Source organism: Plectropomus leopardus, chromosome 13 (genome assembly GCF_008729295.1).
Source record: "Plectropomus leopardus isolate mb chromosome 13, YSFRI_Pleo_2.0, whole genome shotgun sequence".
NCBI classification, from domain to species: Eukaryota; Metazoa; Chordata; class Actinopteri; order Perciformes; family Serranidae; genus Plectropomus; species Plectropomus leopardus.
This window is the reverse complement of record NC_056475.1, coordinates 23,394,715-23,411,562: the sequence shown is the minus strand read 5'-3', so window position 1 is coordinate 23,411,562 and position 16,848 is coordinate 23,394,715. Positions and strand designations below refer to the sequence as shown.

Sequence of the window (16,848 nt, the reverse complement as noted above, 5' to 3'; positions counted from 1 at the left end):
AGGGAGAAAATGTGTTTTACTACAGCTTCTTTAGGAAACCTGCTTAATTAAACCCAAGTAAATCATTCATATTTTATGTATTAATGAAAATATCATTCTACATACAAAATATTTGAAAAATCTTTTCAATTAAACGTCATAGTATGCGTGTTTGCTGACCAGCTGCACTGACGATTACATTTTCTGGGTTACACTTTATTAATCTGAATTAATGACAAGTTTACCAGTCAAACAGTCTCTATTTTCCGTAAATTTAATAAAAAAATAAAGTTATTTTCAGAAAATACCCTAGGAAATTATGGACCTGACAAGAAAAACAATTTTTTGGCTGAGAAAAGTACATTGGGCAAGACAGAATAAGCAGAGAGGGGATAAAAACATGTCAAATTCTGAGAATCATTTAAGAAAAGGATAACTGAAATCTGGGGATATTTCTGAACATGTATGATATATATTTAGATAGATGGGATCATTAAGGGACAAAAAAAGACGAGTTCAGCTTTCTTAGACAGCTTATAATAATTAATGGCATTCTTTTCCTGCACTATCTCCAGTATATTCACATCTCCTTGGGACTTGTTTGCCTGTCAGGGAATAAATCAGTTGGACTGAAGATTTCAGATTCAAGAGAATCACTGTTTATATGTGGGCTCTAAGAAGGTTACAGCAACAATTTGGAAGCACAAACATCTCAAGGAAAAAACAAACTTTCAGTGCTAAAACCCCTGCAGCAAATTTCCACTAATTTGAATACTTGAAACATTTTTGTTTATGGAGATAAATGAATCATACTACGAAAAACTAAATATTTTTTTATCCTGCAAAATATTTGAAAACTCCAATGAAATGCTGAAGAATGTGTGAAGAGGAACAGTACAAAATTCCATTCAAAATGACACGCCAACAACCAAAATTTGTTTATGAATGCTGCAGATACTTTGAAGTATCATGCAAAACAGTAAATAAGTAAAGCAAATGAAACCCGGCCATGTGCTGGGTTTATTTGCTTTCTAGGTGTGCTTGAAAGGCAACACTGAATCATCCACAGTGCAGTCCCCCACACTACTTAAACTGACTGTGAGTGAACTCTGGATGTCTATTTGCTATTTTCATAAAACATAACAATCCCAAACACACACACAAAAAACATGCATGACTGGTTGACATCTTTTAATCAAATTCTTCTCATCTCAACAGCGTCTTTGGTTTTCTAAATACTTTGATGCAGCAATCATGACAACAGATGTCAAACTTTCTTGGTTTTCTCAGAATAAGCTACATTTAGCAAATATTCCCACTATTCATTGCTAAGTGCATGACCTTCTTTTTCTAGCTTAAAGTCATTTCGGTGCACATGTCAAATTATACAAAAACTTCAGGTTTCTCATATTTTACATCAACAAATAAACAGGGGTGGGACAGGGACCATTCTTACAGAAGCTGCTGATCCATCGGACAAACTGTACAGGAACACAAAGTCAACAATGTGTAGTTAGAAAATACAATATCAGAGGACGTCGATTTAGAATTAAACATGAAAGAATGTGGACTTGAATGGGAATGTAATGGGGAATACCACAACATGTAAAAGTTCTCATGGCATTCCTTTAGTACGCAAATATTGAATGGGCTGAGGAAGACAACAGGAATACCACACAGATCTTTTAAAACAAGGTGGCTTGAGATCTGACACCCAAATTAAGAATGAGAGATCAATGCAACAGGAAGATCAATCAAAAAGGCACAATTTAAACTTAACAAAACAGTTTAAAAAACAATAATTACAAAAAATGTTGAACAAACAAACAAACATATTCCTTGTCTGATTATTTCTTTATATGTGAAATGGGGAGTGAAAATGATATGTTTTGTACATTTCATGCTATGATTTGGCTCCTGATAAGAAGTCATGTTTTTGGGTTCATTGCCGACACGCAGTCCCACATTTGCATCATGAGACAAACATGTTAGTGTGCAGCATGTGCTTGTTGTTTGTATTGCATACTGTAGACAGGGATAAACAGTGACACAGAGGTTACCGAGCTCTGCGTCGGCCACATGTGTTTGGCCTGCGTGTGGCCACAAAGCCGTGTTTGCAGAAACACTTGTATGAGCCTGTCGTGTTCACGCAGCGAGCGTTCTTGCACGGACTGCCACGAGCTCCTGGTTCTGCACACTCATCAATGTCTGAAAGAAAAAAAAACTTATCAAAGAGAATAAGCTGTAAAAAAAAAAATGAAATAAAACATTGCTAAACAGTGCTAAATACAAAGTTACTAAATATACATTCTATTACATGCATATACATCTATTGGCTACTGTGCATTCCTTAAAGGGATAGTTCACCCCAAAAATACATATTTTTCATCTTACCCTTATTCATCAATGTAGATTGTTTTGGTGGGAATTGTTGTGTGTTGGAGATATCAGCCATAAAGGTGTCTGCCTTCTCTCCAATATAATCAAACTATATGGCACTCGGTTTAAAGAATATATATTTAAAAACCTCAACAGCAACATCTCTTTCCAGAATTCATGACTTGTTAATGAAGGAAATCCACAGACCTTGCTGTGAGCTGTTTCATGTAGGAACTATTTTCTTTTTTCCGAACTACACCCATTTACCATATCACAGTGCAGAAGGAAGCGTACACCTACTCATGAACACGAGGCTTGTGCTTGTGACAGCAAAAGATAAACACATTAATGGCATCCTCTTTGGCTGAGCTGTAAAATTAGCTACCTCAGTGGTGCTAGATGAGCTAGTATCAGATGTATGTTTCATTTTGCATGGTGATACAGTTGGTGGGTGGAGTTTAACAGAAAGAAAATAGTTCTTATTAGTATTAAATAGTGCTATCTAGTTACATTATTTCGGAAAGAAGGAAGACATCTCTTGAGCCGATATATCACGCTCTGCAACTCACACCAAAAATATCTAGTTTAATAAATAGCGATACAGGTGGGAGAAAAAAATATGTATTTTAAATTTTGTGGTGCACTCTCCCTTTAAAATGCAATAAGTGATTAATTTTAAAAAATGTATTTTTGTAGGAGTGGAAAGTGCAAACCTATACAGCGAGTGCGGGAGTGGTCCAGCCTAAATCCTGTGTTACATTCACACATTGTGCCCAGATAGGAGCGGACACAGCGACCATTTGCACAGCTGCATTCGTCTGAATCCTCCTCTGAACTGTCACCTTTGACAGACAAATAGGAAGGGGAAATGCAGAAAGAAAATAAGGGTTGATTGAGGTCAAATACATTAGAGTGTCAGACATATGATTATATATTGACAAGGATGGTGTATAGTTTTACCTGGGTTGTAGTTGGCGAAAGCTGCCAGGAAATCCTGCTCTCCATCAGACTCAGTCTCTAGATGCATCTCACACAGACGACTGAACATCTCTGCACACAAAAAATGAATGTCTTTTTAGCTTCAAATAAAGGAAAAAAATGTCTGACTGGCCAGTTGTGTCTTCAGTTTGATCACCTGAGTTTCTGGGTGGACAGGTGTTACACTCGGGCCCCCAGCCGCGACCGTAGTGACAGCAGCACTCTGAGTACGTCACCACCATGCCGTTCCTGGGCTCGCTGCAGATCAAGCCCTCGTCAACCTGCAGGAAACACACATCCTTGTGGGCTGCAGTGCGATCTGAGTAAAACAGACAAACAAAAAACAGACATTTCATGTTAAGTATAGCGTAAAAATTAAAGGTAAAATGTGAGAAATCAGGCACTATCAGAAAAGTGCCAGTACATATGTACAGAAAGCCACATTCAGCAAGTCTCTGAGCTCTAAGAATAATATCACATTATGAAAGCTCCTTACATAAAAATGCTTCAGTGAAAAAAGAAAAACGTACAAATAATAGTATATACACAAGTTAAGAGCACAAAATGTATGCAATGCTTATTGTCTTTAGATGCTCATTATGGTTGGGAGTTAACGGAGGTCACAAGCCTCTCCAAGCATGCATGAGCCAAAGTGCAGCAATTAGTCTGCCTCAAAACACATTAAGTACCTGTATATCCTCCAGTAACCGTAAACATTTTTCAGCTAGCTTTGTCATACAACATGTGTTCTCTGTAAGTAACAGATACAGCTAAAGAAAAAACAGACTGAACCTTCTATGTATTATTTGTATAGTATCTGGTCAAGGCATGTAGAAGTTAATATGCTTTAAAGCTATAGTTGGTCATTTTTCTAAAAACAAACTTTTGTCATATTTGCTGACACTGTCACTATATCGACACAGTAGTACATAAGACAGATACTCTCTGAAGAAAAATCATGTTCCTTTGCTTCCTCTTAGTGCTCTAGTGGCATTACCACATGCGAACAACAACCAATCAGAGCCGAGCAGTCCCTAACGTGTCAGTCACTGCTTGTGAACTGTAAACAAATAGATCAAATATGAATCAAGATTATGTTACTACATTGCCTATTTCTGGCCCTAAATGTTTTCAAAACATATTTTAATGTACTGTTTAGTTACTGTTTAGCTGTAGCATGAGAAACTTTGTGACCCCGCAGCAATGTTGGAAACAGTCAAGCCAAAATGAAGCACCGACTCTCTCATTTTACAGCTAAACTGTACACTAAAAAAAGTTTTTGAAAACCTTTGAGATAAGAAATAGGCAATGCAGTCTTGATTCATATTTGATCTGTGTTGCCTAGTTTGACAGTTTGACGGAAATTCATGAGCAGAAATTGACAGGATGGCTGCGTTTGAGACTCCACGGCTCTGATTGGTTGATTTCAAAAAGCTGTGGTCAACACAAGCAAATGCCATTAGAAGCCTTTGGAAGAGGAGGAGGATTTTTTTACATGAAGTTTTGGATAAAGTAACATTTTTATTAGCTTTAATAGACTATGTTATTTATTCACACTTACAACTATTGGAATATACTGTACAGACAAATGTTAAACTCATATTAAAGAATAAAAAAAATAACAAGCATTTATCAATGAGTGTGAAATTAATAACTGTGTGATCAGGTGTCGGCGTGTTTACTCATTAGGCAAACAGTTTATTGTTACGGCTCCTTGCTTGTGGTTCTTTATGATTCTATGTCTTCTGTAATTGTGAAGACAGAGTATTTTAGAGTGTTCAATGTCATTTTTTTGGTCTGCTGGTTACAATGCATCACATTTAAGCAGCCTTGTAGTGTTAATTACATATGTTAAACCAGCCATATTAAAGATGTTGATTACTCTGTAAAAAATGGTAGGTAAACACATTAAAGTACTATGAATCACATAATCACTTATTGCATGCAAAACAAAATCACTAATGAGGTCAGGCCATTCTACACTAAAAAAAATGAGCAGTTTTCAAATGCTGAGTCTGTCTTTTCTCTACCAGAACAAATCAATTCATCATTTATAACAGCACAACACAAATTGTTTTGGTAAAAAAAACAAAAAACATGCAGGGAAAATGCCCAAAGTAATCACTTTTTCCTTGCATTGAACATGCTCAGATACTGCTTTGTGTGCATAAGTGCATGCATTCAATATGTATTTGTAATAACTACACAAAGTGGGATCTCCAAAGAATGGGAAAGTGTCTCTGTAAAGTCGGTAAGAGGGGAAACATAAAGCCAGTACACGCCAGATGGGACACAAGTTGGGAGGAATTAAAAAGAGCAAGATGAGCGGCAGATGTCGAGGTAAGCCAAAACTCATTTGGATCGGTCATGCTCAGGTGAGCTGACGCTGATTTTACCCACCGTCATAGACGCACTGTTTCAGCGCTGCACTGAAGGTGAGGGGAGGGTCGCAAAAACAGTGAAAGGAGCCGGGCGTGTTCTCACACCTCCCATTCTTACAGTACGAGGGGTCCTGGCACTCATTCACATCTGCAAAGGGCACCACAGACACTGGTTACAGTATGAACATCTGCTTGGGGCCAGCTCTTAGTCTGTAGGTGGTGGACACAATAACTTAAAAAATTGTGCTACATCATGAAATTCAATACAATAATTCTATATTTTGTGAAGTTTCTACACAAAATTCAAATTTTCACGAGACTATATCAAAAAAATGTTGATTCAACCTTCAGTTTATCAAGTCACAGAGTGTTGAATCAACTCTGAAACAATCTCAACAAAAATTGAACATTACAAGCTGCAACAATCATTGCAGTGACACGTCATTGGTTTGGATAACAATGTACAGTGGGTACTTTTATTGTGTCCACTACCTGTATGTCTAGTTTGCTTTCTGTTCACGTTTCTACCATGAATGTTGCATGCAAAGTTCAGATTATGACAAAAATGAGCTTTGGTCATGCATAACACTGCAGCTGGTATAAACCACAGTGTGATATCTGCAAAAAGGCTGCAGGTTAAAATAGGAAGCTTAGTTCCAACAATACTCCAACTAAAGAATCCTTCATCTGCTTGGAAGTTTGCAGGCAGTTTGCAGAGAAAATGATACCGCAATCTATGCCAGTGTGTATGGGGATGTTCTTGGTGTTTATTTTTTCCTTAAAGATTGAATAACACAAAATATTGTGTCACTAGACTAAAACCTGAAAATGAGGGTCTAGTGCGCATTTAGAAGGTATGTTCAAAATCTACCATGTTTTCCAAACTATCTTTTCTAAATCCAGGCCATTACAGGATAAGCCACATTCACATCCATTCAGTCCCTCAAACTTGTTACACAAACTAAAACGACTGATAAGACTGTCTAGGCCAAGATATCCCGTAACGGGATATCCACTGGCTACATCAGAATCACCCAAAAAGCTGATGAAAGCTGATCGGTACAAAGATTGCCTGGACAGAGTAATGCTCTATGTTCTCATTTGTGGGAAGTAACCACTTTTTCAATCTTGGAGGCAATGTTTTGTGTCCCAACTGTCCAACACACAGCTGCAAACTCCTCTAGTAAATATTGATGGCCACAAACCACGGCAAAGGACAGCATCATCTGCAAAGAACAGCAACAGAACCTCACTCTCTTAAACTAGAACTTTACGGTCCTGGGCTCAGGTGAGTTCATTCTGAGTGTAAAGGGAACAAGAGTTCATAACATTTGCACTTTCTACAAAATAGCTCTGACTATATGGTTATGCATGGCCATCTGATATTTGTCCCCCAATGTCATTCATTAATCATTCCTTACTACACTTGCCTCTGCATGTATGCTGGCTGCAGCCTTAAACAGAGCACAGTTTAACTGCATTTCCCCAAACTCTGGCCATGAGTGGGGATACAAAGTGAACTCCAAGTTTGAGACAGAGCTCTTCACCAGATGTTATCAGAGAGTCCTGAATCAATGACCGGGTCAACCTGGATTCTTCATCAATACAACCACAGCATTGGCTTCAGGTTATATGGAGCAAATGCGACAGCCACTCCTTTTTATCCTAACATGGTGCTTGGCCAGAAAACATCACAAAACCCCTGGTATGTCATTAAAAACAAGGTGGCCACTTCAGCGGCCACTTTGTAGATGTAAATGTACATTTCTCCTTGAAAAAATGAATATTGACAATTTTCAATGTGAGAAACTATTATATCAGCAGGCAGCAGTTACATGAAATAATGATTACAAGTGTAACTAGTCACTTGAGTTATATAAGGTTATAGAATATCAAGCAGTAATAGAGCTGGAGCTAGTCTGTGAAATACTGTTATTTCATTTCAGCACATATCTTTATCACAGCTAAAACGTATTTGAGCACTGAGCTGCATTTATTTTTACTTTTGCTTGGTTTGGCTCTGAATGGCTCTGTAATATTTCTCCCAACATCATCATGCTGTCATCACTATACATAAAGAAATTATTGGGCACTTTCAAAATTGTTCCTCTATAAAGTCCCTTCTTAACAACGTCCATTACAGAATGTAAAGTAAGATCACAAAAACCCTCTTCAGCCACTTATAATGTGATGAAAACATCTGATATATAATCTTGTGTGCAAAAAGTCTGTCTCCTCAATATTATGTTATTAGAGCCTTCCATTAAGACCAATATCTTAAAAAAAGACATCTGTTCTTGACTCTGTTTAATACTATGACACCTACAAAAGGTGAATAGATTTGTGCACCATCTTTATTCAGCTTGGCACAGAAATAAGTTCTGTCTCACATACACTGCCTCCCACAAACACAGACAACCAACACTATCATTTCTTTGTTTTGCCATTTCTAAAATAAACTGCTGTTGCTCACCACTGCCTCGTTGCTCTTCATAATACCCTTTTTGCACAGGGTCTGCACTCACCAGCCTGCTCCTCAGGAGTCACACAGCTGTTACGGTCAGTGGCCAGGGTCCAGGGTGGAGAGCAGATGCAATAGTAGGACCCCGGAGTGTCCACACAGTGTCCATTCTTACAGTTGGCTGGGTCCTCACACTCATTCACATCTGTAGGACAAAAAGGTTGATTCAGAGCTCAAGATGATTCCTCTAAGAACAAAAAGTAATTAAATGCAGTATAAGCAGTCAGGGTTTCTAGGAGATTTTACTCACCCGCTACTGTTGCGATCACACACGTCTTCTTGTTGGAGTGTAGAGTCCATGGTCGTTTACAGTTGCAGTAGAAGGACCCTTCAGTGTTGATGCAGTGACCGTTAGTGCAAAGAGACTCGTCGTGGCATTCGTTCACATCTGAGGGAGAACGTAAAACCACAAAGAAAAACAGTGATCTGTTACTGAGCGTCTACAAAACAAAGCTTTTACAGCGTGTTTACAGATGTTTTTTAGGTGCCATTTTATAGTGGGGATCTGCCAGAGGTGGGACCAAGTCATTGTACTGCAAGTCACAAGTTAGTCTCAAGTCTCTGAAGTCAAGCTCCAAGTCCTAAGTTTTGACTTTCGAGTTCTAAGGAAGTCAACACATTTACCACATTACACATCAAACTTACCATAATCATGAATGCTTTTTAAAACTAGTATTTTTTTTTAAATACATTTGGTAATCAAGCGTAACTGAACTTATCATGAAAAGTGGTGCTGAAATTATACTTTCATAGCATATAGTACCATACCAACCTGTGCCATAAAAGTAGCAGCTTTGTGTGTTTCTGTTCTGTCTTGTTGTTTTTAACTCATCTCATAATAGAAAAATGTCTATAACTTTCTCTTTCCAAATTGGCTTGGGGGGAAGTATCAAGTATTTTCAAGTTAAAAGGCTCAAGTAAGTCCAAGAAAAGTCATGAGGCATTAGTGTTAAAGCCCAAGTTGAGTTGTAAGTCTTTGTCAAGTTCGTCAAGTCCAGTCTTAAGTCAGCAAAATATGTGACTCGAGTCCAAGTCATGTGTTTCAAGTCCACACCTTCATATCTATGCACTTACCGATACACTCAAGAAGGTTGCCGTCATAGTAGAAGCCCTGTTGACAGTAGCACTCGTAGCCCGGCTGTGTGTTCTCACAGCGACCTTTCTTACAGATTTCTTCAGCAAACAAAGAGCACTCGTCGATATCTGCAGTCAAGGAAAGGAAAAATCTCTTTTCAAGAACAGATCGGCACTTCCCACAAAGTGTTTGACGTAATGAGGGCTGTTTACTATTCTTCTGAGGAACTGACAATTTATATCGACAAGTACCAAACTTAGGTGCTGTGATCGTTTTTATATTGTTGGTTTGTTTTTAACACGGAATTTTAGTGCAAATGCAGGAATAACTTTTTATTGTGTAGCTTGTGTGTATGTGAATTTTGTGACCCAAGCTGTATAATATCTACCATGGTAGACAGGCAGGCTGTACAGAAGTCCTTCATCATGGTAGAGGCCTTCCCCATTTGGGCACAGGAAGCGGAACTCGTCTGTGTGGAGAGGACCAGTTTAATAAACAGTACAGTAGATGTTCCCCATTTATTGGACACTTAAACCCAGATTCGTGCATGTAGCAATAGTGAACCCAACAGAAATAGAACCCCCTCTATTGGTGTTAGCACACAGCATTTACAAATATCAAAATCTCACCATGCAAACTAAAGTCAGTTTTGTCCAAACCCTTTTTAGTAACATATTCGACACACTAAGCTACAAACCTACCCATAACTTGAGTTGAATTGGTGTTTACTTGCATTATGCACACACAGTGCACTGTAGTGTAGATGTACCTGACTGGGAGACTGGACAGGGATAGATCTCGCAGTGATCTCCCCATCCCACTCCGATGGTGGAGCAGCAGCATTCCTGCTTAGTGACATTGGTGGCCAGGACGCTGTCACAGAACACAGTGTCATCGAGGTTCAGGTAGCACTCCTTCTTTTCATCCTTCACCACTCGAACTGCTGCAGGAGCAAACATTGGGAATGTTAGGAAACATTGGTTTTAGTGTACACATCAAGCGACTGGACTGGACCAAACTGGCATTACTTTTAATTTCTGTTTGTGGCTTGGTTCATATAGGAATGGGATTTTGTAATAAATATCTAATAATTATAATTGTTTGACATGCAGGCCTTCAGATTGGTTTGAACTGAAATGTTTTGGGTTCGGGAAGGGGCAGGGATTAAATGCTCAGGCCTGGTTTAAGATCTGGGATAAATGTGGGTCTATGGTAAAGCAGACGGAATCAGAGCAGGCTTACCCTCACAGCTGTGTTTGTCCTCTGAGAGGACAAAACCGTGATTACAGGCACACACATAGGAGCCTGGTCTGTTCTCACAAGAGCCGAAGGGCTGGCAGAGGCTTCTGTCAGCGGCGCATTCGTCTATGTCTGAAAGGGAAATCACACATGCTGCTCTGAGTGTTTATTTTAAATCCAAACACCACCTGAGTTGCAAACAAGTAGATTTTGTTCTTTTTTTAAAACATATTTAATATTTTTCAGCATGAGGTACGAATACATTTGGTATATTTGTTCAGACATTTAAAATATTGGCAAATCCATAGCACATGCACTACTTTTACCCACAAAGCAAAGCTTCATCTTGTGTAAGATGTATAAAGAACACCTGTCAGTGATGACACAAAATAATCACAAGTTGAAGATCCGGTAAATTAAACAAACTTAAAGAACCAGTATGTATGATTTACTGGCAACTAGTGGTGAGGTTGCAGATTGCAACCGATTGACTCTTGCTGTGTGCTTGGCATGTTCCAGAACTACGGTGGCTCACAAAAAAAACGTGAAAACACAAATGGTGTATCTAGAGCAAATTTTTGGTTTGTCCATTCTGGGTTACTGTAGAACAACATGGCAGACTACATGGAAGTGGACAACCTCCATATTTAAAAATGAACGGCAACAAAAATACTACTACTACACTATTCTCAGTTTCAGGTGATTATACACTAATGAAATCATTACAGTAGTAAATATTACTGAACACTTCTGCAAGTATATGCTCCTAAATACTACACACTGGACCTTTGAAGATGCAATTTAGCTCACGATCTCCTGCATACGAGTCACTTGTTAGCAAAATAACAGACAGCATCCTGTTTTCTAACACAGGTCTGAGACTGACCTTGGCACCTTCGGCCTCCAACCAGTGTGTAACCCTTCTGGCACTCGCAGTGGTATGAGCCCATATTGTTGATACAGCGGCCTCTCTGACAGTTTGATGGTCTCTCACACTCATTGATATCTGAAGGGAAGGAAATAAAAACAATGATGGAATTTGAAGCATGTAGAGAGCAGGATTAATGAACTGGTCAAGACCAATCTAAACTCAGTCACACTTTATTTGGACAGTCCAGCGCTGATTCGTTATTTAAAGGGGGTTTAAAGTGACAACAACTTGCATATTGGGTCCATGTGAACTGGGCTTTACAGAAATAATAATTCATAGCTTCAAAGCTTCATTTCAAAGCTTCATTTATATAACATTGATGTTTAAATGTTAGGCAGCTTTTTATCTTATATTTTTTTTGGAAGCCTATTCATTCTGTTTAACTTTGGTCCGAGGATTTTTTTTTAGGGTGCTGATATCATAAAATATGACAGCAGACATTTAAAGCTAAATTGAAAAACCTCAACAGAAGCTTTGAATGTTAAAAAAAAAGTGACAGTCAGTACAACCCTAATGTGAACACTACTGGAATACATGATGTGTTGAATAATTCATGCCTTCACAGTGGCTGCCTTCCTGTGTGCGCTGGTATCCCGGGTAGCACTGGCACTGGAAGGAGCCTTCTGTATTGATGCAGTGGCCGTACGCACACAGCCTGACGTCCTCACACTCATCAATGTCTGTTTGGGAGAATGGAAAACTTCAGTACCAAACGGCCATCAAATCACTCAACCGTATTGTTAGGACCTTTAGTCTCAGTAACATTATGTAAAGGTTAGGTTTGAGCATTACTCACCACCGCAGCCTTTGCTGTCTGAGGATGGGAGGAAGCCCTCATTGCACAGGCAGCGGTAAGTACCGGGGAGGTTCTCACAGCGGCCGTTAGGACAGATGCCAGGCTTCTGACACTCATTAATGTCTGGTCAAACATGTAGGAGACGTAAAAAGTTATTTACAGTTATGCAATAACATGTTTGTAGTAATGCTATTTTTTTTTTTAATTTGGACTCTTTCTACAGTCAACTGCACATTACTGACACACTTTCAAATGTTAGTTTTTAAACAAGGCTTGATTACATTTTTTTTATAATCATTACAGTAAACCTTCACAATATTAAATTCAAGTTTTTTTCCAGAGCTCAGCTGATGCTGGTATCAGTATATTTTTTACATCACTGCAGCTGTAGTGTGTAGTGCAGGTAACTTAAAAACTGCTTTATCACCTGATATATTACCTCATGATAAAATAACAATACTTTTGAGTGTCTGAAATCACTGAAAAAGTGATGGACAAATTAGTCAAATGTGTAAATTTATCATGATATAGGGAATAGGTTTTTCCTTTTACAGTAGGTTGATATAAGATATTTCCCTGTAAAGATGCCTGAAAACCTACTGGCTTAATTTTATCACTTTCCATTTTTCACAGGGCTCATTTTGCACATAATAGCCAGATAACACAGATGGGAGTGACATAACTGCAAACATCCATCACTGAAAGAGTAGGAAAACTTCTTCTTGGTATTTTGCATGATGCAGGTTTCCTATAGCCTAAGAAAAGTTTTTAGTATCATTATTATTATTATTTTAATTAATTTATTTTTATTTTTATTTATTTACTTGGAACAAAATTGAAGACAAATTTTACATCAACCACAACTGAAGAAAGAACGAAAGAAAGAAACAAACAAACACTTATGTAACGTTAAGGACATTTTTTAAAGGGACAATTTTACCCAAATGTTTATTGTAACATAACCCATGACTTAGCGATTATGTGTTTCTCACTCTGCACGTGAGATTCCACTGCCTTGATTCCCATCTTGAGTTTGAATTTCTTTTTTCTGCATAAAACACACAGAGCCTCATATGCATTGCCTTGTACTGGTTTCAGCCATTCCATGAAATATTGGCTAAAATGCTAATTTTGGCTGAATCTGCATTTCCTTATGTGCTCTGCTCTGAGTATCCCAGCTGGAAATAACATATGTGTGTTGTTGGTTCCACCATTCTGATCTGTGTGACGTTAATGCAAGAGCCAATTGGTCAGTTATAGATAACAATACCAATTATTTTGATGTTTTACAATGCAATGTCTTAACATTTTTAGGACTTTTGAAGAACTTATTTAAGACATTTTAATACTAGTGAAGGCCTTATTTTCTTATCTTTTAAGGATTTTTATGGATCCACAAGAAATCCTGATGATGGCAGTGCTCCGCAAAAACACTCTGACAGAAAGGGAAGATTTAAAAAAAAAAAAAAAGTTAAGTGATGGATTTTGTTGTATAGCTGGGTTTCACTCACCATAGCAAATGCCAGCGCGGGCCTCATGACCAGGCAAGCAAGGAACACACTCATATGAGCCCGGCGTGTTCTCACATTGCTCATTGGGACAAGTGTCGGGGTTCAAACACTCATTTATGTCTGGAATAAATGAGAAGAGTCACACACCCATACGCAGAGTACAGACGCAACCAGGTTATGGTGACGCACATGTAATAAGTGTTTTGTCAGCAGAGAGCCTGTGCACTAATATCCATACTGTCGTAATAATCAGTGTCTTTGTACCTTCACAGGTTGGATGACGGTGTGACTTGCTCCTAAAGCCGCTGTGACATTCACATTTATAAGAACCGGGCAGGTTGATACACTGGCCTCCGACACCACAGATGTCCTGCTTAGAGCATTCATTCACATCTGCGAAACACAAAGGATAGAGCCAATGCAGGATCTGATAGCTTAGAGAACAGAAAAACATTTTAACATGGAAATCAATCAGCCTAGCTTACCTACACACTTGAGTCTCCCATGCTGCACCATGTGTTTATAACCCTGACGACAGAGGCATTTGTACGCTCCTTCTATGTTGACGCAAAGGCCTCTGCCATGGCCGCACGGCTCTGAGTCACATTCATTATCATCTGGACAACATGAGAGAAGGAAAAATGATCTCAATAACATGATAACAACAACAGTGTACATGACAGACAGACAACAGAGGGTCACAGAGCTCAGAGGAAACAGTGCTCTGACTCCAGGAAATGTTTTTCATCACATGTCCATTTATCTTTCAGTGACAGTGTATTTTCGTCCAGAACCGTTCACATAAGTGACAAAAACTACTCCGCTCACCATGCAAATCCATTCATTTCACTCTCAGAGGACATGACAATTACATATATATATATGTATATATAAATATATATAAATATATATATATATATATATATATATAATTCATTTATTTTTAAATCCAGAGACAATCATTTTAACCAATGTCATTGAAGTTGTCAGAGAAACTTATTACAGCCAGGTTCACAATTTTAGCAAAAATGTCTTTTACGGCTTATCTGCTTTCACATTTTACTTAATAATATGCAATAAAATGTTATTTAAATTAAATGTTTGTTTCTTAAAGGGATATACCACATAAAACCCATCAAATTCAAAGCAGCAGATGACATTTTATCCTGATTTTTTTTACTTTTAACAGGTCAAGCTCTTACAGTTCTGGATCCTAAATTTCTCATGTTGCCCAACAGTATTTTAAATCAAAGATGCCATCCAATAACCCTAGATATGAAAATTTTCTAAAAGCTCCAAGTTCACGAGTTATGATGTGCTGACTGACGTTTTAAGAAATGGCGGAGGCCATGGAAGTTTTTTTTTTTGTGAAATAAATTTTTTTTTTGTCTTTGGAAAATGTTGATATTAACAGCTGTCTCATCTTTGTCCTCCTTTATTATACGTTTGCATTTCCTGCATTACGTTACTCACTAGCTTGCTAAATTGCTAGCCTTGGTGGCTCTTTTGGCGTCCATGCTGCCGTTGCCTAGCAGCAGCGTTCTCAGGACTTAACTGCTTCATCATGAAGCAAATCATGTACAAGGTTTCTAATGTCATAACCATGAGCTCACAAGTTCCATTTAAAGGCAGCAATAGTATCCCTCGTGGCTAGTAAATGCTCACAGCTTTCAATCCAACACTCCTAGTTTGTGATGCAGACTTTTTTTATCAAATGTTCAGTCTCTATGCCCATGCCAAAAGATTGTCTCAAACAACTCTCCTCAGAGCCGCGAAAGACATTATACAACTGTTTATGCAGGCTGCCTGAGTCATACTACTGATGACAAGTGAACTCACCACCATGTATAAAATGAGTGCCCCTTTACTAAAGCTGGACAACAACACAGCTGAATAGAAAACACTTGATAAATTAAAGCTAAATTAAAATCGTTAACATCACACAAAAACAAGTTTAAGTCAAAATACTGATTGTAAATATTAGGATTTATGCATTAATGTGTGGATTAATAATCACCGTAATTGTCTCTCTAGTAATAATTTCATTTTCATTAAATCTTTTCATTTATCATTGTCATACCATATCACCTTTTGATTTATCTATTATTGACTTCAGGAAACAATAATGAGAATGATAAATTCCAAAAGCCGACTATTTTTAATTCCAACCTTTCAGACCGTATCCGCATATTACTCAGTACACATGATGAGAGCCACTGCTTAGAATTCAAGGACAGTAACATTTTCCTCTCATATCAGCTGCATATCTGTTTGTGGGTGGGAAATGTTTGCTTGCTAGGGGAAATCCATGCATAAGAAACTTCGATATCCATCACCTCCTCCTTCAGCTTCTGTCTCTACCATTGTCTCTTACCCTCACAGATGTTCTTCTGCGGGTTGAGACGGTAGCCAGGGTGACAGTGACAGATGGGGCCGTTCAGGCTGTTCTCACACTCGCCATGACCACAAATGTTCCTCAGCCTGCATTCATCTGTCTCTGCTTCAAGGAGGGAACACAGGCATCATATATATACATGCATATATATATAGATACACAGATGTATGTGTGTGGATATATATAAAGCTGGTCACACCCATGCTGTACTTAAATCTTTTTTAGTTGCCTCGAGCTTGTTCTTATCAAAGCCAACGACAGGTATCAGTCAAAAAGACAAAGAGAGGCGGGTGAAAGAGGAACTGTATTGAGCTTCTAAAAATCATAAATGAAAACTTAAGAAAAGGTTTCACAGGCCAGAATCAGAGATAGATATCCAACACTCCTTTAGAAATGTTTTCTGTTTATGCAAACAAAGTGCCCTACATAACCTGCTTTAAAATACCAGCATGAAATGTAGTAATGGCAACACTTGCTTCCATAAAACACAAAGAGTGTGAACATAGCCATAAAGGTTGGCTTTGGTATTTTTAACCTGGACCCTATTTTCTCATAATTTGCATATAAGTGACTAATTGAAAAAACAGTTTCTGAAACTGGTCCAGTATTAAGCAAGAGCTCTGCAGCCAGCAGTAACAAAACAGGCTGCAATGTACCTATTTG

General features: G+C 38.2%; 1 protein-coding gene across 3 annotated transcripts in view; it reads right to left on the bottom strand.

Moving 5' to 3' along the window:
* Nucleotides 1-1,155: 1,155 nt before the first annotated feature.
* The window catches only part of ltbp3 (latent transforming growth factor beta binding protein 3), a 40,836-nt gene continuing 25,143 nt past the window's right edge, over nt 1,156-16,848 (bottom strand). The window contains exons 12-29 of one of the 3 annotated variants that reach the window (XM_042498943.1): nt 16,165-16,287; nt 14,276-14,407; nt 14,055-14,183; nt 13,791-13,910; nt 12,280-12,402; nt 12,041-12,163; nt 11,439-11,558; nt 10,556-10,684; nt 10,083-10,256; nt 9,702-9,782; nt 9,313-9,441; nt 8,489-8,626; nt 8,243-8,383; nt 5,737-5,865; nt 3,494-3,655; nt 3,319-3,408; nt 3,072-3,200; nt 1,156-2,187 (exon numbers count right to left, since the gene is read on the bottom strand). In XM_042498943.1, coding sequence (XP_042354877.1) covers nt 2,036-2,187; nt 3,072-3,200; nt 3,319-3,408; nt 3,494-3,655; nt 5,737-5,865; nt 8,243-8,383; nt 8,489-8,626; nt 9,313-9,441; nt 9,702-9,782; nt 10,083-10,256; nt 10,556-10,684; nt 11,439-11,558; nt 12,041-12,163; nt 12,280-12,402; nt 13,791-13,910; nt 14,055-14,183; nt 14,276-14,407; nt 16,165-16,287 — 2,324 coding nt within the window. In that variant the 3' untranslated portion in view covers nt 1,156-2,035. Of the gene's footprint in view, nt 2,188-3,071; nt 3,201-3,318; nt 3,409-3,493; nt 3,656-5,736; nt 5,866-8,242; nt 8,384-8,488; nt 8,627-9,312; nt 9,442-9,701; nt 9,783-10,082; nt 10,257-10,555; nt 10,685-11,438; nt 11,559-12,040; nt 12,164-12,279; nt 12,403-13,790; nt 13,911-14,054; nt 14,184-14,275; nt 14,408-16,164; nt 16,291-16,848 lie in introns of all 3 variants that reach the window. The other 2 variants (XM_042498942.1, XM_042498944.1) reach the window with 2 other exon arrangements.